Consider the following 20,159-nt stretch of genomic DNA (forward strand, 5'->3'; position numbering starts at 1 on the left):
GACGAAGTTCTATAAGTCATGCATTACTTTTTAACTGTTCATGTTTTATGTCTGAACTTTTCAGGGGTTGTTCTACACCCTTAGATGTCTTTAACTTGTAAAATAGTCAGGAGGCCTCTGTTGATTTCACATGATCCTCCACTCCAGACACACTTTCCTTCTAGTGTCAAACTCTGCACAGTGGAGCTCAAACGTCCAACTGAAGGAGCATTTTTGAGAGGAGGGGGACTTCAAGGGTTTCCTGCATTCACCTTTAGTGCTCTGACAGGATGTTATCTCACAGTCCAGATCCTCCTTCACTTTCTGGCCTTGGGGGGAAAGCTTGGCTCGTTTTGCTGGTAATCCACAATCATCCTGAGAGGAAACTTTTTGCTGCAGAAAGAGCAGAAAAGCAGTCTGTTTGAGTAATGAGCTCGCTCACAAAGTTAATCTGGTCTGATCTGGCTCGAGCACTCCTCACCTTGCCTCTTGGAAGCTGGTGCTCTGCAGGGTTTGGGGTGTTGAAGTACCTGCTGATGGAGGTCTGAGCACTGCAGGACTTCTTCACAGACTTTGGCATGTTTTCATTTACTTTATTCACTTAATGGATTCAATATAAATAAATGAATGCGCACGCAAAGATAAACTGACCTGACAGGCTTGACATGCCCGGCTTTTCAAAACGTAGCGGCGCATGCGCTGAGATCACGCAGTCGCGTAAATGACGCAGCCGGCGTTAAACCAACCACAATATATAGCGTTTCCGGTTATTTCTTTCAAAATTAAACAATTTAGCGCAACCATGCCGCAACATTTTGCATGTTTTCTTTATTTTTTACAGCCTATGGTTTGCACAGCTTTCAGATTGGAGGTAATTGAAGTATAATATTTCTATTTTGAAATACTACTACTTATTAAACCGCCCTAAAACATATATTCGCTTATGAAGTCGACGCATTGTCCTAGTTGAACTGCCAGATATTGTATGATGATGTTATATATGGGCTATCTAAATCATAATCAAGTGCAGTTTGGACACTTTTTTTCTACTTCTTGCATATAATCTCATCTGGGTAATTGATAAAGTTTTATTTTGAAAGCTAAATTACTTCCTGTGTCGTTAGCAGAGGCTTCAGATCTGCATTTCTAGACATAATGTGCAACATGTAATGAAACTGCTCTAATACTTTTAGGATCATCTTTAAAATGAATACTTGCTATAAAAAAGTCCTAATTTATATTGTTTATATATTGTTACAATATTGTGCCAGAGATAATTAAGATATCAAATTATTTCAAAACATGATTGGTTGAGACAAGGTGGATCCACACAGCTATCATGCTGGGCCCACAGCTCGTTAATAGGGAGAGAAAATCGAGTTTTTGTCCTTGTTTCAGAAAAGTGTTAATCTACATGGTTGTCTCAGGAATAATGAGGTCAGTTTAGGGCCTGTGTTATTCAGGTCACTTGGAGGGAGGAGGGGGAACTTTTTGAGGAAATGCAAATGCCCAAAGTCTGAAAGAAGAATTGGGAAAAAAAAGAGTAGAAAACGGAAGGCTTGTCGTTTCAGCTTGATTAATAATCTGTTTTTCTCTCTGAGCACGATGCAGCTTTATGGAGCTCTGATCCTGTTTGCGACTCTGTCTACAGGTAAGACTACTGAGTTAGACTTATACAGTAAACTATTAATGTTTAAACAATAAATTGTACACCCTGAAAAATAAGCAGTGTCTGAAAGTTCAAAGAAAAAAAGTTTGACATTTTGTAAAATATACTTTTTGGCTTCCTTGCTGAGAGTAAAGTAGATCAATACCACCATCATTTGTCCTTGTTAGATATGAAGCTACGCAGTTGTGTTAGGGCTGATCAGTAAGTGCTTCTCCAAACTGAGAGAGTGAGCTTTTAAGCATGTGACACAGCAGCTCTAATTTAATTAATTGTTGAAATTTCCTGTCAGTGACAGTTATTAATTGACTGTGTTACTATAATCTAACAGATTCATTGATTATATAATATTAAATTCACTGTAACGTCTATTCTCTGTGTTTGTACTCTGGAGGCTTCAAGTTTCCAAAACATATTTGTGTGATGTTGAATACTGAATTAGGAATTAACTTAAAAACTATTTATTCATCACTATTTTGCTTCCCAACATATGGTATCCAGCATCACTGTATTGACATAACTGTGTTGATATTGACAAGAAGTCAAAGTCAGTGACAATTAATCTACAAAATGTGTCGACAGCCACCACCACCCATTAAAAAGAAAAGGACAAATGACAACGCCCCTGATGATCATATGTTTTCAAAACCTTAAAAACAACCCTATGCATCGACTGGGAGGTGTTGTTACACGTGTGACAGTCACACCAAAGTGTAAAGATATAAATATGTGGTGTTATGGGTTATGGTTATTGTGGGGAAGCTAGCAGTAGAGTATCAAAAAGTGTGATTGGAGGCAGAGTCAGAGACTTTATTTATCCCAACCAGTAAAACAAGTGTCTCAAAAATGAACATAATCAAATCAAACTTCATTTAACTGACTTAATTCAGCATCACTCAAATTTGGGCATTATCATGTGCATACAACTTCCTTTTCTGTTCTTCTCTCAACCATAATCTCTCGTTAATTATGATCTCCAATCTATCCAGACAGAACCATATTTCCTATAACAATTTTACTTGTATCAGTTAATATTAAATGCACAAAAGACATCATCCACAACATAATCCTCATGACAAGCCAAAATAAGTACAAATCACTTTAATACTAAACCAAACAATTACCTCAATTTATCTCCCATAGTTGGTCTGACCATGACATCACTGCTGATGCCAGCAAAAGTTTCAAAGCAGGAAGTGAGAATTGAGAAACTCCCCATTTGTCTCCTGCAAAGGATGGTAAATATGGACAGAGACAAAAGTGAATATAAAACTCAAGAAATGAAGGACTGTAATCAATAAACAATAAGTGAAATTAAATACTTGTCTTCTTAATTAAACCAGTAATGCAGACGTAAATGTAACAGAACAATGCTAAACACAAAAAACAAAACCCAGGAGAGTATATGAAAGTAACATTCAGGCTAAGTTAATGACAAGTATGGAAAGAAATACAACACCCAATGTGGTCTAAACCACTTTATCACAGTTATGTGTCACAGTTAAGTGACAAAGTTAGCAGTGACTGCCTGCAGTCTGGTTGATCTGACAAAAAAAAACTGCCATGATGGCTTCTTACTGCAAGAAGCCACTGCAGAAGTATCACGTCTTGAATTAATATATGTGACTAATAATGTTCTATGTCTCTGTATAGCATGTGGATTAAGATGCTACACGTGCACTGCTGCTGACCCCAAATCCTGCACAGACACCAAATCTTGTTCTGTCATCTTCAACCGTTGTTTCTCTCTCAGAGTAGATGGTAAGCCACACCAGTCATTTTTATAGTTAGCAGCTGATACAATACAACATTTTTAATACTGAATGAATGGTGGCTAAGCATGTTATTACATATTTTGGTGGCTGGTTTCTGAAAGTTTTTTCCATCATGAGTTGCAGGTTATGACATGGTTACCAAGGGCTGCCAAACCAGCATGGCATGTGGAGGTGCCATGGCTTGCTGTGAAGGGAACTTGTGTAACAGTGCCACATCCAGTGTCCCCAGTGTCATCCTCCTGCTGGTTTCTACAGCCATCATGGCACACTTTCTCTGAGACTCTGAAAGAGCATACCGCTTAGAACACTTTGCTATTTCTATGCTGCTTTTCTTCTGACTCAATTTGTACAACTGCAGAAAAAATAAACAACTTTTCAATACAAAGCTTTGAATTAATAGCTTATAATGCACCTGCAATATGTCTGACCACTAAACTTTTATTCCTTGTGATACTTATTGCAAACAGTAGCTTTGTTATGAAATCCTAGCTGACAGATGAGTGATTAAATGTGACAAATGTGCATATTAATGAGCAAATTGATAAATGATGTCTTTTTGTTTAATCTGAGGATTTTCAAGGCACTACAGCAGACATGATCGGTGTGTCTCAGAGCCAGCTGCTGGCTTAGGCACTACCTTAAGATAATGCTGGTGGCATAAGGGGACTGTATGAAGAGAGTAAGAAACATAAGGACACATGCAAATTATGGAGACAGATTCCAAGCTCCCAGGGGCATGATTTGTTTAGAGGCTGACTTGTACTTGAAGAATAACTCAACACCAGACTGAGAAGCAGTGTTTTACAGCCTCTGTGGTTTGAAGTTTCTAATCTGTTTTTGGTGCTGGTCAGATTTCTACATCATTGCAGCAAGATGAGATGTTAAACCACTGGAGGTCAGAAAAATAGGATTTTCTGTAGGTGTTAAGTTGCTCCTCAAGAAATATATTGTCTGTAGTAGCTGTGATCTGTACCTGCATGTGGATGACAATGTTATTCATGCACAGTGCCTTGTATGTCAATCCTGCACAGTACCACAGTATTGCTGAAAACTGCCAATTTACATAGTTTTTCTTCCACATCAGAAGTTTTATAGCTAAAAGGAAATAGGGGTCTTTAAAAAGTTAAAACAAAAAGATCTGTTTAAACTGATTACTATTTTATCTTTTTTGTGGAAATCAGTATCATGATGATCCTTAGATCTGAAGTACTGTATATGAAAGTGTGTGTGAATGTATTTGTGTTTCTGTGCAGCATAGGATGCTACACATCTGCCATCAGCCATCGTCACACTCTTTCTTTAAAGCTCTTGAACAGCTACAGCATAAAATATATTGTTATTTCTACCCTGCATTTTTTTTCTTACCCAATTTGTGCAGCTCAGGAAGAATAAATAATTTTTAAAAAAGCTTTGAATTTAATTGAACATTCAATTGTTTTATTCCTTATGAACTGCATTTACCATCAGTGTTTTACAGAAAATAATAACGTGCATGATAAAACAGGAAATAAAGTATCAACAATCATGAGAACGTGTAAATGATGTAGTTAGTTGTTGATCCTGAGGTGTAACAAAGCACATCAGTAGACGTAAAGATCTCAGGTTTCCTGTTTGGCCTGTGTGGTCTCTTCTCATGTCAAGTACTGCAGTGCAATGCAAAACCACCACCAACACTGCAATGCCTGTTTCTTTATACACATCAAACGGGGTTTACGGGGTTCTAGTTCCGGGTTTACGTTGTTGTTGCCATGGTTGTTGCAGTTACACCTCACTCGCTGTATACTGTGTTGTTGATGAAGTGGAGAGTAAAGCTGACTCGACGCATCTCTGTCTCTTGTCTCCTCACTTATCACACTCCACAAAGCTACATTTCATTTTTAGAAGAGGAAAAAACAAAAAACAAAAAAATCTTGGAATAGTGCACTAACACATTCATGTTTGTTCAATAATAAAAACCTATGATTATTATTCCCTATATGCTCTGTCTTACATCAAATAGCAGTCTTTTGTATGTGATCCTAAGAAAGGTGATAAAACATGACATAAAATATGAACAATCGTGACTAAGTTAATCAATTATACTATATAATTATACAGGATTAGTTGTTGATCCTGAGGATGTTTTTACTTTTCACATCACTACTGTGGTGCAAAGCACTTAAAGCTCAAACACATTATACACAATTAAAATTCAGCAAAGATTTGGTTCATATATTTTATTTTATACAACAAGAAATATGGCATGTATATGACAGTCATGCAGGTAAATCAACTTAAAATGGTATAGGAGGAAAATCTCCAGCAAATGATGTAGATAATGTGAGAAGTGAGAAATATGTCAGTCACATTTGACATTATAGTCAGTCTACTTAGTTTGTCAGACTTAAAGTTTGAATCATCCGCATTAAATGCAAGCTTATTTTTTCTATTTTTTAAGAAATAAACAGAAATTAGTAAGGATTCAGAATTAACAATTTTCCTTCATTTTCTCTCGTCCTACTTCACTGTCAAAAATCACATCAAGTGTCTTAACAAAAAGTCAACTGTAAGACTCTAAAGGGCCAAGAGTACTAGCAGATCATTCAACAGCTCAGGTCATCCAGACATAACAGTCTCAGTCTTTTCATTGAAATTGAGAAAGTTTAAATTCATCCAAGTTTTGATATCCCTAACCCACCAAAGAATGTAAGATTGTCAATGCCCACATTATCGATAATGGAAGACCATCTAATATCCTAATTGGCCATATTAAGGTTGAACACAGCCGTGCAGAGGTTAAAGGCAGGATGTACTGTATGTGTGTGTATACTTGGGAAGTGAGGACGTTTTAGGAAAGTGGGGACATTGTGGCTGGTCCTCACTTTCTGACACACATTCAAAGGGCTGTTTGAAGCTTTAAGGTTAAGGTTAGAAAAGGGTTTAGGCTCAGTTGATGGTAAGGGTTATGGATAGGATTAGACATTTAGTGCTGACGGTTTATCTGCTACTCAAAATTACTTCAATAGTTTCCATTCTTATCTTTACTTACACAACTGTACATGTAAATAAGATTGCTGTCTACAGTAATATGAGGTCACTTTAAGGGCTGACATTGAATTGGGTGGAGCCTTTGTGAGGAAATCAATGTGTTCAAATTCTGAAAAAAACTGAGAGGTTGGACAGATCAAGGGGGGCTTTGAAAGAGTTCACGTCCTCTCTCCAGTACTCCTCTAATAGGTTTGACAATCTGGTCATGATGCAGCTTTATGGAGCTCTGATCCTGTTTCTGACTCTGGAAATATTGTACTAACTATCAATGTTTGATCAGATTGTTGAACTCCTAGTAAACTCCCTTCCTATGCACACCAACGCATGCACACACACACACACACACACACACACACACACTCACTCACACACTCACAATGGACAGTTCCACAGACTATACAAGTTTACAGACTATATATATATATATATATATATATATATATATATATATATATATATATATATATATATATATATATATATATATATATATATATATATATATATATATATATATATATATATATATATTGCACAGTATAATTTCACAGCAGTAATCTGTACACTTGTACAGTCTGAATGACAAATAAAATCTATCTATCTATCTATCTATCTATCTATCTATCTATCTATCTATCTATCTATCTATCTATCTATCTATGTATCTATCTATGTATCTATCTATCTATATATCTATCTAGCTATCTATCTATCTATCTATCTATCTATCTATCTATGTATCTATCTATGTATCTATCTATCTATATATCTATCTAGCTATCTATCTATCTATCTATCTATCTATCTATCTATCTATCTATCTATCTATCTATCTATATATCTATCTATCTATCTATCTATCTATCTATCTATCTATCTATCTATCTATCTATCTATCCATCCATCTATCTATCTATCTATCTATCTATCTATCTATCTATCTATCTATCTATCTATCTATCTATCTATCTATCTATCTATCTAATAAAAATACCTACACTTGATGAATTGTAATTGTTTATTTCTTATAAAGCTGCATTACATCAAATAACAGCCTTGTTATGAGACCCTAACTAATGACCCTAATGAAGGTTGCAAGCTGAAACATGTTGGTTTAACAATGAAGTTAGCGGAGGTGAAGAAATGAAACTGATGAGAGGTTGTTATAGATATATAGATGTTGGTTTTAGAAGAGCTCACATCCTCTCTCCAGTTCTACGCTCATACGTTTGACTATTTGTTCACAATGCAGCTTTACGGAGCTCTGATCCTGTTTCTGACTCTATCTACAGGTAAGAAAAGCTTATGATTCACATGCTTTGGCTCGACATTGTCACACAAATAAATGAAATATATTAATGTTAAAAGTAGATTATTGGTTATTGTTACTGTACAATCTGAAAAGGCATAGCTGCCCAGGGCTGTTCAGAGACCTTTAGAGGGGCAGGTACTTAAAGTTAAACATTAATCTTTTAATGCATCTTAGAGACATCATCAGTAATTTATCTGGGATCATTGAGTGTTTCAGGTCTTTTATCAGACACCATCACCAAGGTGACCCAACTGAGGGTGATCAAGACCCAGCTAGTATCTTGTGTGGTCCACAGATCACCCCGCTTGATCCACAACCATCTTGATGCCTTGATGCCTCTCCTGCTTTGCAGTCCCTCATTTCCCAGGAATTTTAAGCCACTGGTCTGCAAACCTTCTACACCCAACCTCGCCGGGATTGCACCGGGGCCTCCATCCCCTGCTTTGACCTTCACCTACCAACCTCTCGTACTTGGCACTCTTCATCTCGAAAGCCTCCTCCATCTGTTCCTCCCAGGAAACAGGAAACTATTCCAACAGGACTGCTTGCCTTGTTGATGCTGTCACCAGAACCATGTCTGGCCTGGGTATGATCACGACAGTTGTGTCTGGGAATTTGAGCTGTCTATTATTTTAAGAAAAACTTGAAATTTTGTGAACCTATCATGTACTAAACACGTCCACAACTTTTAAGGTCACTACCTCCAGAAGGTCACAAGATGTTGCCAAAGTTTTTCAATGTATTAATGTTTAAAGTAGAAGTACACATGTACACGTACTCACCCTAAACTGTTGATGAAGTTTTTCCATCATGTCTTGCAGATATATGACAGATCTTCATGTAAAATCCCCCCAGTTTACTGTGAAGGGAATTTGTGTAATGGTGCCATACCTACTGGTCCCAGTGTCATCCTTCTGCTGGTGTCCTCAGCCATCATCACACTCTTTCTTTGAGGATCTTGAACAGCTACAGCTTAAAATATGTTGTTATTTCTATCCTGCAACACAACTTGTACAACTCAGTAAGTAAAAGCTGTAACAGACACTGTGTGTGTTTAATGCCTTTTTTTAGTTACATCTGTTGTGTTACGGGTCAAATTAGACTTGGTAGTAACTATGATTTGTTTATGCAGAGAAATGTACAGTACATTTAGCAAAACCACCATGAATAACAAAAACTATAAGAAAACAAAAAATAATAGTAATGAAATCCGAAAAGAAAACCACACATTATAATAATATGCAAACCTGGCACAGAATTCAGACACACACACACACACACACACACATACGAACACACCATGGCGGAGATTACACATGTTGCATCATTGGCTAAAATAAAGTGTTACTTTTGGAATTAAAGCTCATATATTAAAGACTTTTTTTTCATAGGAAAGTATTTGCAGTCAATATTGATCCATAACACAATGCATGTAACAATAATAGCTAATTTTAATGTATAAGAAAGTTATTTTAAATGAAAACAATTTGCTGATTGTAAGTTAAATGTGGTCTAAGATACCTAAAATATCAAAGTAAGTATATATATTATGGTTATGGATGAATAATAAGTCACATAGCAGATAAAACATTTTTTTAATGATAATTAGTGTGTTTTTCAGTACTTGTTAATGAATTCAATCACAGGTCAAATCTTACCCAAGAACATTAAAGGTCTACACCCTTTTCTGACTAATAATAATCTGACCCTACTCACTGAACAACCGATCAGTTTCAAATTAAACAAAAAAATGTTTGAAGCACATTATTTATTTATCACACCAAACTGTATGAAGACAGAAAGTTCAACAAGTTTATTTTACTTGAGGAGTATAGTTTCATAAAGCTGCAAGTATTCATTTACAGCAATACAGAGGCCGTTATATTATCATTCATTATTCACTGAAGAAACTAAAGAGACCCTGAAGCGCCAAAAATTTGAGCCACTGTCCTATAAACCATGTATACCCAACTTCGACGGGGTTTCACCGGGTCCTCCATCCCCTTCTCCATACATTCCTCCCAGGGAACAGTCTATTCCAGCAGGACTGCTCATCTTGTTGATCCTGACACCAGAACCATGTCTGGCCTGGGCATGATCACAGCAATGGTGTCTGGGAATTTGAGCTGTCTATTATTTTAAGAAAAACTTGAAATGTTGTGAACTTATCATTTAAGGGGTTACTTAATAAACACATCCAAAACATTTAAAACATTAAAATCAGTACCAGTAGAAGATCATGAGATGGCACCAATATAATAGATATTCTCAACTGTGGCAAAGCAACATTTCTAAGAGGTAAAGTTTTTCAATGCATTAATGTTTAAAGTAGATTATTGGTTGTTACTGTAGAATCTGAAAAAAGACTTTAAAATGTAACTTAATGCTAACACAGACAAACCCGGGATAGTAAGTGCTGCAGTGCTACAATAGCTATGGTAAATTACAGCAAAATGAACACAATAAATAATATGGTGTAATGTTTAACATGAACATGTAAGGTACAAGTGGTGAATAAAGGAGAGTTCACACCCCCTATGATGCTTGTCTCAGCTAGGATGAGACTGCTTGGGTGGAGCCTTGGTGAGGTAATGTGACTGATCAAGCTCTGGAAAAAAACCTCAGACGTTGCACTTATGACGGAAGGTTTTAGAAGAGTTCACATCCTCTCTCCAGTTCTACTCATACGTTTGATAATCTGTTCATGATGCAGCTTAATGGAGCTCTGATCCTGTTTCTGACTCTGTCTACAGGTAAGAAAAGCTTATGATTCACATACTTTAGCTGGGCATTTTTTACCTTAAAGTTAAAAAGGGGTAAAGGAACAAGATTTTAAAACACAATGCATCAACATAATTTACAGCATAATCTGTTCAATTTTAATAGCATAAATAATATCATAATTGTGACATCATTTACAGCATAATCTGTTGAATTATAGTACGTTACATTCAAACAGAATTACAACAAATCACATTAAACTATATTGTTGTCTCCAACCCGATGAAATCAGAAAGACTATGATCTATTGGATGTGAGAGTATCCACATTAGCTATTTTAACAGCGGAACAATGGTCGATACACCAGCTACATGGTTCAAAGGGGTGGTACTTATGTCTCTGTGTTTTGGGCGTGACATGCAGAGCATCAACTCCCATTCCCTTTAAAAGCCATGTGTGATTAGACATTTTATTTTTAGAAACATGATTGTATTATATGAAGCTAATCACTGTAAGTGCTGGCCTGGGTTGGAGCCAGGACTGAACCTTTTCATGTAAATAGATGGGGGTGTTTGGGCACTACAGAAGCTTTGGATGGTTAATTTTTCATTTTAATAAGAACATTTTAAATAAAATATTCTATTAATGTCTAACTATGATGATAAGTTCAGGGTTCAAGCCCCAAAGACTTTTGACAATACCTAATCATTAATATCATCTGTATAATAAACAACTCTATTTACTTAATTCCCTGGTCTCTGCTGATTTAACTGCAGAACAGTGCAAAACCACTTCCAACACTATGAGCCTATTTCTATTTTCTAACCCTATTTCTTGATAGACCTCCGTATCATTCATTGATCTCCTGTAGAACACAGTATTAAGCTACATTTCTTTTTAGAAGTGGAAAAAAACAAGAAAAAAACATCAGGATATAATGCACTAACACACATCAATGTTTGTTCAATAAAAATACCTACAATTGTTTATTTCTTATATATATATTGGCATTGCATCAAATAACAGCCTTGTTATGAGACACTAACTAATGACCCTGATTAAAGCCACAAGCCAAAATGCATTGGTCTATGTTGCTCTTTGTACTACATGTGTTGCTGTAGTTTTGACCTCCACATTGAAACTAGAATTAAAAATGATAAAACAGGACTTAAAATAAAATCTAACACATACTAAGTTGTGCATCTGTCCCAGGGGACAAACAGACTGGTGTTAAAGTCCTGTTCAGAAGTTTGCTGTAGGGTGTGGGTTTAATGAATGGCTGGCACACTGGTGAACTTTGCAGACAGAGTAGATCTGAGCCGGTGACAGGGAAGCACTTTTATATAATAAAACAAAATCAGTGATCAGACAGTGTATAAATGGGTGTATTGTAAGGCAGTGAACAGATGGAATGCAAATACAGCAGGAAACAAAAGGCAAGAAAGGGGGCATTTGCATTTAGGGTGTGACATACGGTTGTTATGTGATAAGACTGTGGGGGGGGGGGGGGGGGGTGCTAGCTGACATCACTTAATCAACACTGCCCAAATGTGTTTTTTTTTATCGCAGGACACTACAGCAATTACTGTACATCATACACACAACATATGCTCTATACAGTGTACATATATTTGTCAACATCGAACAAACACAGCTATATTAATGTGTAACATTTCATGATCTGTAGGTTTCCATTTCCTTTTAAATGTCTATCACTTGATATTTCATGCCAACAGTCACAGATAGATATGTCTTTCCAGCAGACTTGCACAGAAACTAGATGAACAACAATAAGAAAATAAATTTGATCATAACTCTTAATATTTTCATAATATTTGTTTTATAATCTGTACAAAAAAATTGTTGTATTCATCTCACACAAAAAGATTTTATCTGAAGATACACAAGTGTACATGTAAATATGAAGCCTGTCTCAGCCCACTCAGATGTCTCAGATAAGATGAGTCACCTGGGTGGAGCCTTTGTGAGAAATCAAAGTGTGTGAAAACTGAGAAGCTGGACTGATAAAGAAAGGCTTTGGAAAAGATCACATCCTCTCTCCAGTTCTCCTCTCATACGTTTGACTATTTGTTCGCGATGCAGCTTTACGGAGCTCTGATCCTGTTTCTGACTCTGTCTACAGGTAAGAAAGATTCACATGCTTTGGCTCGACATTGTCACAAAAATAAATGAAATGTATTAATGTTAAAAGTAGATTATTGGTTATTGTTACTGTACAATCTGAAAAGGAAGAGCTGCCCAGAGACCTTCATCAACATAAAGCGTACAGCATAATCTGTTGAATTATATGTTACATTCAAACAGAGTGTAACATGAGATCTTAAAACAAACCACATCATTCTATATTGTTGTCCCCGACCCAATGAATTCAGAGAGACTATGATCTATTGTGTGTGTGCTTTAGTCTCTTTATATGTCCTCAACAAACAAACAAATTCATCTAGAAAAAATGACACTTTGGAGATCAAAAATGGGTTGCATTTTACAAAGCTAATCGCTGTAAGTGTTGGCCTGGGTTGGAGCCAGGACTGAACCTTTTCATGTAAATAGAGGGGGGTGTTTGGGAACTACAGAAGCTTTGGATGGTTAATTTTTAATTTGAATGAGAACATTTTAAATAAAATATTCTATTGATGTCTATTTATGATGATAAATTCAGGGTCCACAATGCAGTCCATAATATATAGAAAAACATGTTTTCTGTATATTGAAAAACATCATGCTACTCTCCACAGACAATGCAGGGCTAGGGTTAGGGTAATTTCAGATGTAAAAATAGACTCTAAAAAGGAAAACGAAAGATCCAGATATGGCAACTCTGATAACTGTTGCCTGTTGATGCAAGACTGCAGATAGACTCATCTCCATGTAGTGTTGGAGTCTGCAGATATCCTTTGTGCTCAAAGGGGGATATCCAAATTATGACACCACCATCTGGTTATCTCTTTAGTTATTACAGTCACATTTTCCCACATGGTTACATGAATAAAGATTCAAAATTGCTTTTTTTCTCTTTTTTTGTGGAAATCAATGTCATGACTATCCTTAGATTTGAATTTTGTGAAACTGTGTGTGACTGTATTTTTGTTTTTGTACAGCATCTGGATTAAAATGCTACACATGTGTAACCACTGAACCTAAATCCTGCAACAATACCATGACTTGTCCTGCTGGCTTAGACCGCTGTTCATCTGTGAATGTGAAAGGTAAATTGTTCTTATATACTATTACTAAATAAAAGAATTTTAGAGAATTTCAAAGAAATGATGGAGTATGAGCTGATATATTTCTGTACTAAATGCCCAGAGGCTGTTGTTGAAATTGAAGTTTTTCCATCATGTCTTGCAGGTTTAACCACCAAGACCTGCTTACACAGCATCGCATGTATAGGCCCCATAACTTGCTGTGACAAAGACTTGTGTAATAGTGCCATACCTACTGGTCCCAGTGGCATCCTCCTGCTGGTGTCCTCAGCCATCATCACTCTCTTTCTTTGAGGATCTTGAACAGCTACAGCTTAAAATATGTTGTTATTTCTATCCTGCACTTTTTTTTCTCACATCACTTGTACAACTCAGGAAGTAAATAAACAGTAAAAGTTGTAACTGACAATTAATTGAAAACACACAACTGTCAAAGTGAGGAATTTTCCAATCCTACAGATTTTCAAATAAACGTTTCTAAAAAAATAAATAATAAATGCATAACTTGGAATAAAATCACTTGTGTCATTCTTGTAGACTTGTAGAGAAACTAGATGAACTGCAACAAGAAAAAAACTTTAATGATGAACCTCAATATTTTCACAATATTTGTTTCATGACTTGTACACAGAATTGGCAAATTGGATTCATCTCAAACAAAAGAGATTTTATCTGCTACTAAAGATGATTTAATCACTTCCTGTTCTTGTCTTTATTCACATGTAAATAAGACGGCCATCTCAGGTAAACTATGCCACCAGCGTGGAGACTTTATGAGGAAATGAAACTGATCAAGCTCTGAAATTAAACTGACAGATTGGACTGATAAAGGAAGGTTTTATCAGACTGATCAAGGAAAGCTTTATCAGTCCAACTTCAACTCCTGGGGGGTATTCCAGGTAGGAGGTTCAACAAACTCTGAGTCTAATGGGGCGTTCACGCCAAAAGCGTCTGACGCAAATTGAGCAGCAAGTCTACATAGAAAATCAATGTAAATGGCACGATAAGAGCTGACTACTCACACTCAAATTACCCAAGATGCAACGTAACTTCTGAAAAAGAAAAAAAAAACAAACGTCACAGATCACCACCTCGGTGGTTTCAAGTTAGCTACAGCGAGGGTATGTTCGCTGAATAACACCAGCAGCAGCACCAGCAGCAGCGGCGGCGGTGGGGGCGGTGGCGGCAGCGGTAGCAGCATCACCAGAGACACGGACAGCAGCAAGGGTCAGCAGGGAAGAAAGTACCAGGCTAGCTGGAAAGCTAAATTCCCGTGGATTCTCTATGATGCAGCAAGAAACAAAGTGCTCTGTGAAGTATGTTCGGCTGCTGACAAAATGCATGCCCCATGTACAGTACACGTTCCTCCGGTGGTAGACAGCAGCCAGTGGTGAGTGCCTGACTCAAATATTTTTCTTTCTTTCCGTAACAATAGGCCACTTTGTAGGCTGGAGATTTCATGGGTCAAAAATGGTGTAACGATGAGTATATGAGTTTGTGCTGTGAATTAATAAGTATGTATGGTGAATAAAAACGTGCAAGTCCCATCTTTGTGTGGGCATGATATGCGCATCAGTGCTTGTATAGCCGGTTCGGTGTCACAGCACCATGGACAGCGCTTTGTGTGTGTGTGTGTGTGTGTGTGTGTGTGTGCGTGTGTGTGTGTGTGCGTGTGTGTGTGTGTGTGTGTACAGGTGCTGCGCGATCGATAGACAGAGACCGTGTCACTCAGTTTAATCTTGTAAATAAAACTTTCGGCCCGAATTCAATTTTCCCTCCATTGACGTAAACGACGTGAAGTGAGGAGAGAGAGAGAGAGAGAGAGAGAGAGAGAGAGACGGGCGGCGGCTCCTTCCCTACCCAGGACCCTCTCTCTCCCTCTGACCCGCCGGAATAGAACAGCACCCTCTCGTTGTTCCAAGTCAGATGTTCAGAAGCAGTGAGCACCCCTATATAGTCAGAATTATATGATGTTTATATGATGGTATTTATTTAATTTGGGCACCCACGGGCAAAAATATAAATCTGTGCCTATATATGTGTGTGTGTGTGTGTGTGTGTGTGTGTGTGTGTGTGTGTGTGTGTGTGTGTGTGTGTGTGTCTATACCTTGCCTTGTACTGTGAGTCTGCAGATAGACTTACTTGACTACATGATACATACACTTGTTTGGGTTTAGGCATGAGCACTGAAATGGTTAGAGTTAGTTGTGTAGCCACACATATCCTTTGTGCTCACAAGGGATATCCAAATTATGACATCGCCATCTGGCGGCTTCAGTAATTACATTCACATTTTCCAACCTGGTTACAAAAATAAAGATTCATAATTAGCAGCTTCTTTGCTTTTTCTCTCTCTTTCACCTCTTCTTGTTCTCTTACTGGAAACCTTTATGTGACTGAGGACACAATTCACTAAATTGTGGGGATGAGCGTCTGCTTGCAATAGGAAAAAATAGTTTTTGACCGATGGGAACATAAAATGGTTAAAACAAAAAGATCTATTTTTAAGTATTGATTTTTTTTTCTCTCTTTTTTTGTGGAAATCAATATCATGATTACTTTTAGATCTGATGTATATGAAACTGTGGGTGACTGTATTTTTGTTTTTGTACAGCATCTGGATTAAGATGTTACATATGTGTAACCACCGACCCTAAATCCTGCACAGAGACCATAAGTTGTCCTGCTGGCTTTGATCAGTGTGCCACCGTGACCGACAGTGGTAAATAGTTTTTATGTAATATTTCTAAATAAAGCTAAAATAGAGCATTTAAAAGAAATGATCAAGTCTGAGTTGATATATTTCTTTACTAAATGCCCAGAGGCTGTTGTTGAAATTAAGGTTTTTCCATTTCATGTCTTGCAGGTTTAACCACCAAGACCTGCTTCCCCAGAGCTGCATGTATAGGCTCCATAACTTGCTGTGACAATGACTTGTGTAATAGTGCCATACCTATTTGTCCCTGTCTCATCCTCCTGCTGGTGTCCTTAGCCATCACCATTCTTTTTCTCTTGAGGCTCTTGAACAGCTACAGCTTAAAATATGTTGTTATTTCTATCCTGCACTTTTTTTCTCACACAACATGTACAACTCAGGAGGTAAATAAACAGTAAAAGCTGTAACCGACACCGAATTGACAATAAATACATTTTTGTTCAATAAAGCCGCAACATGATTGACCATTAAATTGTTTTATTCCCTAAATGCGTCAAGTAAAAGCCACACACATCACCTGCCCTCCAGCTGCAGTACACACACACATACATACAATACAAACACACACACCATGGTGGAGATGACACTTGTTGTGTCATTGGTTAAAATAACATTAAAGCTTTTGTCTTAAATCTTCTCCATTTTTTCATAGGGAAGTATTTTGACCTATAACACCAAAGTTGTTACAATAATTGCTCATTTAAATGTAAGCAAGCTATTTGAATTATTTTATTCATCAGATTATCTCACGGTCTTATCTGCCTGTTCCCTTCATCATTATTAGCAATACATTAATTGTACCTATTGCTACATAAAATATTGAAGTAATGCATATATTACTGTTATGGATGAATAATAAGTCACTTAGCAGATAAAACATTTTTTGGATGATTATTAGGGTTTTTTCAGTGCTTGTTAATTACTTTAAACACAGGTCAAATTTGTATAAACCATTTTTGAAACATGTGATCTTCACATAACACCAAACTGTATGAGCACAGAAAGTTCAACAACCACATAGTTTTGCTGAGGTCATGTGGATGGAGTTGTTATGAGGATATGAGTGGTCAAGCTGGTCATGAGAAGTTGGACTGATAAAGGAAGGAAAAGAGTTTTAGAAGAGTTCACATCCTCTCTCCAGTTCTCCTCTCATACATAGGACAATCAGTTCACGATGCAGCTTTACGGAGCGCTGATCCTGTTTCTGACTCTGTCTACAGGCAAGAAAAGCTTTTGATTCACATGATTTGTCTCGACAATGTCACACAAACACATGAAATGTAGCATGTGAGGCATTAAATAATAATGCCAGACAATAGAAGAAGAAGTTGCTACAGTTGCTCTTCAGTGGAGCTTAAGTTTTTAAAATGTGCTAGTGTTCTTTTAATTGTCTAGTGCTGCTGCTTAATGGCTTACAAGTTACAATTCTGCTTCATGCTGACTCAGGCTTTTTGACACGGGCCTTGGCAGGCATGAGGAAGAACTGCATGGTGGGGGGGGTTTAATGATGGTGAAAGAAAAACAAGAGAAAGTTATTAACTGATTCAAAAGGAAGACAATGTATCTGATTAAAGATCAAAAGAAAAAGTTTAAGGAGAAAAAAAAACACACACACACACAGAAGCAGCCAGGGTGTCAGTGCAGAGACCTTCAGAGGGGCAGATTCTCAAAGTTAAAAAGGGCTCAGACAGATAACAGATATATATAGTTTCTAAACAAAGAATGTGCTTTTGACATTGTAGTAGCAAATTAACAGTCCAATAATTCGTTATTTTAAGAAGTTAAAGTTTCAAAAGGTCCAAACAGAAAAATCACCAAGAGTCGTCCAGCTGAATGCAGTTAGAGTGATTGATGATTTCAGATAAATGTTTCCTTTTATAGTGATAATAAAAGGTCTGGCCATCGTGGGAAAGTGTGAAATCCCCTTTGCCCAAGTAAATTTCAACCAATCAGATTCCTTTCAAAACAACTTTTCTTGGCATTGATCACATAATAGTCTTTTCGTTCAAAACTCCAGTCACAGGTGCATGGAGTTTTTTCAGAGTGTGGCCTTGAATCTTCAGTGTGTTATACAGGGGTTATTTCAGTTCAGTTTCTTCTATACAAGGGTTACCTCAGTTCATTGACTGATGCCCACTTACTTTAAGTTATATACTATCTCAATTACAATACTGTTTCGTGGCTTTTGTTACTGCATTCTTTTCCTTTTAAAAGATAATAATAATAAAAGTGTAATACGTTTAATCACATTCAGGGTATGTTTATCAAATCATTGAAGTGCTTATTCATTCAGTAAGTGCAGAATCACACACATCTCCTCTCGTACCATAAGGCCTCCATTCTTGATTATCCTTACCAAAACGTAGCCAACAATAAAATACACAAATAACAAATGCATCAGTGTTCATTATTAATTATTGTTATGCAAATTTTACACCACAACATGATGACCATATCTCTGATCCAGAGCATAACATGACTTCTTCAAATCCCATAATTATAAGACATTTAAAAAATATTTTAAAAAACAAAAGAAAAAAAAGTAAGAGGAATACAACAAATGGGATCAAAAGGGAACAATCTTTTAAGAATAAAATACAGCTCAAAATAATGGAGAGGCAGCGTTCAAAAGTGGTGCAAAAGACAGACAAAGAAAATACATGAACAAATTCAAAGCAGGACAACTGGTAAGGAACTTAAACCTTTAAGTAGATGAATTACTTGTGTAATTAATATTTTAAAGGCCCATTCTGTTTTAATATGGGTCGCCATAATTCAACTGGCCATGACGTAAATTATGTTGATGTTTTAAAATCTTGCTCCATTTGCTCCTTTTAAACGCCCCTCTAAAGGTCTCTGCATAAAAATGTTTTTAACAATGATCACATTTTTAAATGACCATTTTAAGACAAACTACAGTGGGGGGAACTTTATTAGTATTCATAATTAGCAGTTATTTAGCATTTTGTGTTTGGTCTTTCTCCTCTTCATATTCTCTTATGAGACATTTCTGAACCGTGACGATGCACAAACTGTGGAGATGAGTGTCTGCTTGCTGTAGGAAACACCACATTTTGAACAATGGGAACTAGTTAAAACAAAAAGATCCATTTAAAAAAAAAAATCTTCTTTTTTGTGGAAATCAGTATAATGATGATCCTTTGATCTGAAGTATATGAAACTGTGTGTGACTATATTTTTGTTTCTATACAGCATGTGGATTAAGATGCTATACATGTGAAACCATCAACCCTAAATCCTGCACAGAGATCCAAACTTGTCCTGCCGACTTTAACATCTGTTTCTCTCTGAATTTGAATCGTAAGTTGCTCTTATATACTATTACTACATATAGCTAAAACTGAGCATTTCAAAGAAATGATTGAGTCTGAGTAGATATATTTCTTTACTAAATGCCCAGAGGCTGTTGCTGAAATCATGTCTTGCAGGTATAATCACCAAGGGCTGCTCCACCTCTGACTCATGTGTAAGCCCCATGACTTGCTGTGACAAGGACTTGTGTAATGATGCCACACCTAATGGTCCCAGTGTCATCCTCCTGCTGGTGTCCTCAGCCATTATCACTCTCTTTCTTTGAGGCTGTTGAACAGATACAGCTTAAAATATGTTGATATTTCTATCCTGAACTTTTTTTCCATGCCCAACTCCGTAAGAAAAAACGAATTTAAATGTAAAACCTGTAAACGACATTGAATTAACAACAACTTTCAATAAAACC

The 20,159-nt window shown here is 36.7% G+C and overlaps 4 protein-coding genes and 1 long non-coding RNA gene across 6 annotated transcripts in view; 4 read left to right on the forward strand and 1 right to left on the reverse strand.

Annotated features, from left to right (window-relative positions):
• The window catches only part of msh3 (mutS homolog 3 (E. coli)), a 42,561-nt gene extending 41,971 nt beyond the window's left edge, over positions 1-590 (reverse strand). The window contains exons 1-2 of the mRNA XM_062417880.1: positions 461-590; positions 252-372 (exon numbers count right to left, since the gene is read on the reverse strand). Coding sequence (XP_062273864.1) covers positions 252-372; positions 461-559 — 220 coding nt within the window. The 5' untranslated portion in view covers positions 560-590. The remainder of the gene's footprint in view (positions 1-251; positions 373-460) is intronic.
• A 920-nt stretch (positions 591-1,510) lies between these two features.
• LOC133979536 (lymphocyte antigen 6S-like) lies at positions 1,511-4,927 on the forward strand. 2 transcript variants are annotated; one of them, XM_062418071.1, is made up of 3 exons: positions 1,511-1,630; positions 3,299-3,406; positions 3,538-4,927. In XM_062418071.1, the coding sequence occupies exons 1-3, from the start codon at positions 1,585-1,587 to the stop codon at positions 3,696-3,698; spliced, it is 315 nt and encodes a 104-aa protein (XP_062274055.1). In that variant the 5' UTR covers positions 1,511-1,584; the 3' UTR covers positions 3,699-4,927. The 2 variants fall into 2 exon arrangements, with proteins under 2 accessions (XP_062274055.1, XP_062274056.1); XM_062418072.1 differs by having other exon boundaries at positions 3,544-4,927.
• Positions 4,928-7,683: 2,756 nt separating this feature from the next.
• Positions 7,684-20,155, forward strand: LOC133979787 (lymphocyte antigen 6G-like). Its single transcript, XM_062418427.1, has 3 exons — positions 7,684-7,739; positions 19,634-19,741; positions 19,870-20,155. The coding sequence occupies exons 1-3, from the start codon at positions 7,694-7,696 to the stop codon at positions 20,016-20,018; spliced, it is 303 nt and encodes a 100-aa protein (XP_062274411.1). The 5' UTR covers positions 7,684-7,693; the 3' UTR covers positions 20,019-20,155.
• LOC133979788 (lymphocyte antigen 6G-like) lies at positions 12,523-14,117 on the forward strand. The gene is made up of 3 exons (XM_062418430.1): positions 12,523-12,623; positions 13,600-13,707; positions 13,850-14,117. Exons 1-3 carry the CDS (start codon positions 12,578-12,580, stop codon positions 13,996-13,998), a joined length of 303 nt encoding a protein of 100 aa, XP_062274414.1. The 5' UTR covers positions 12,523-12,577; the 3' UTR covers positions 13,999-14,117.
• On the forward strand, positions 14,947-16,617 carry LOC133979696 (uncharacterized). Its single transcript, XR_009925066.1, has 3 exons — positions 14,947-15,094; positions 16,319-16,426; positions 16,571-16,617. It is a non-coding gene; the product is annotated as an uncharacterized LOC133979696 (long non-coding RNA).
• Positions 20,156-20,159: the final 4 nt, after the last annotated feature.

Source organism: Scomber scombrus, chromosome 4 (assembly GCF_963691925.1).
Source record: "Scomber scombrus chromosome 4, fScoSco1.1, whole genome shotgun sequence".
In the NCBI taxonomy this organism is placed as follows: domain Eukaryota; kingdom Metazoa; phylum Chordata; class Actinopteri; order Scombriformes; family Scombridae; genus Scomber; species Scomber scombrus.

Coding starts and splice junctions, on each gene's coding strand:
- LOC133979536 (XM_062418071.1), top strand. CDS start 1,585: ATGCAGCTTTATGGAGCTCTGATCCTGTTTGCGACTCTGTCTACAG. Junction 1,631..3,298: donor GTTTGCGACTCTGTCTACAG/GTAAGACTACTG, acceptor GTCTCTGTATAG/CATGTGGATTAAGATGCTAC. Junction 3,407..3,537: donor TTTCTCTCTCAGAGTAGATG/GTAAGCCACACC, acceptor TTCCATCATGAG/TTGCAGGTTATGACATGGTT.
- LOC133979787 (XM_062418427.1), top strand. CDS start 7,694: ATGCAGCTTTACGGAGCTCTGATCCTGTTTCTGACTCTATCTACAG. Junction 7,740..19,633: donor GTTTCTGACTCTATCTACAG/GTAAGAAAAGCT, acceptor GTTTCTATACAG/CATGTGGATTAAGATGCTAT. Junction 19,742..19,869: donor TTTCTCTCTGAATTTGAATC/GTAAGTTGCTCT, acceptor CATGTCTTGCAG/GTATAATCACCAAGGGCTGC.
- LOC133979788 (XM_062418430.1), top strand. CDS start 12,578: ATGCAGCTTTACGGAGCTCTGATCCTGTTTCTGACTCTGTCTACAG. Junction 12,624..13,599: donor GTTTCTGACTCTGTCTACAG/GTAAGAAAGATT, acceptor GTTTTTGTACAG/CATCTGGATTAAAATGCTAC. Junction 13,708..13,849: donor TTCATCTGTGAATGTGAAAG/GTAAATTGTTCT, acceptor CATGTCTTGCAG/GTTTAACCACCAAGACCTGC.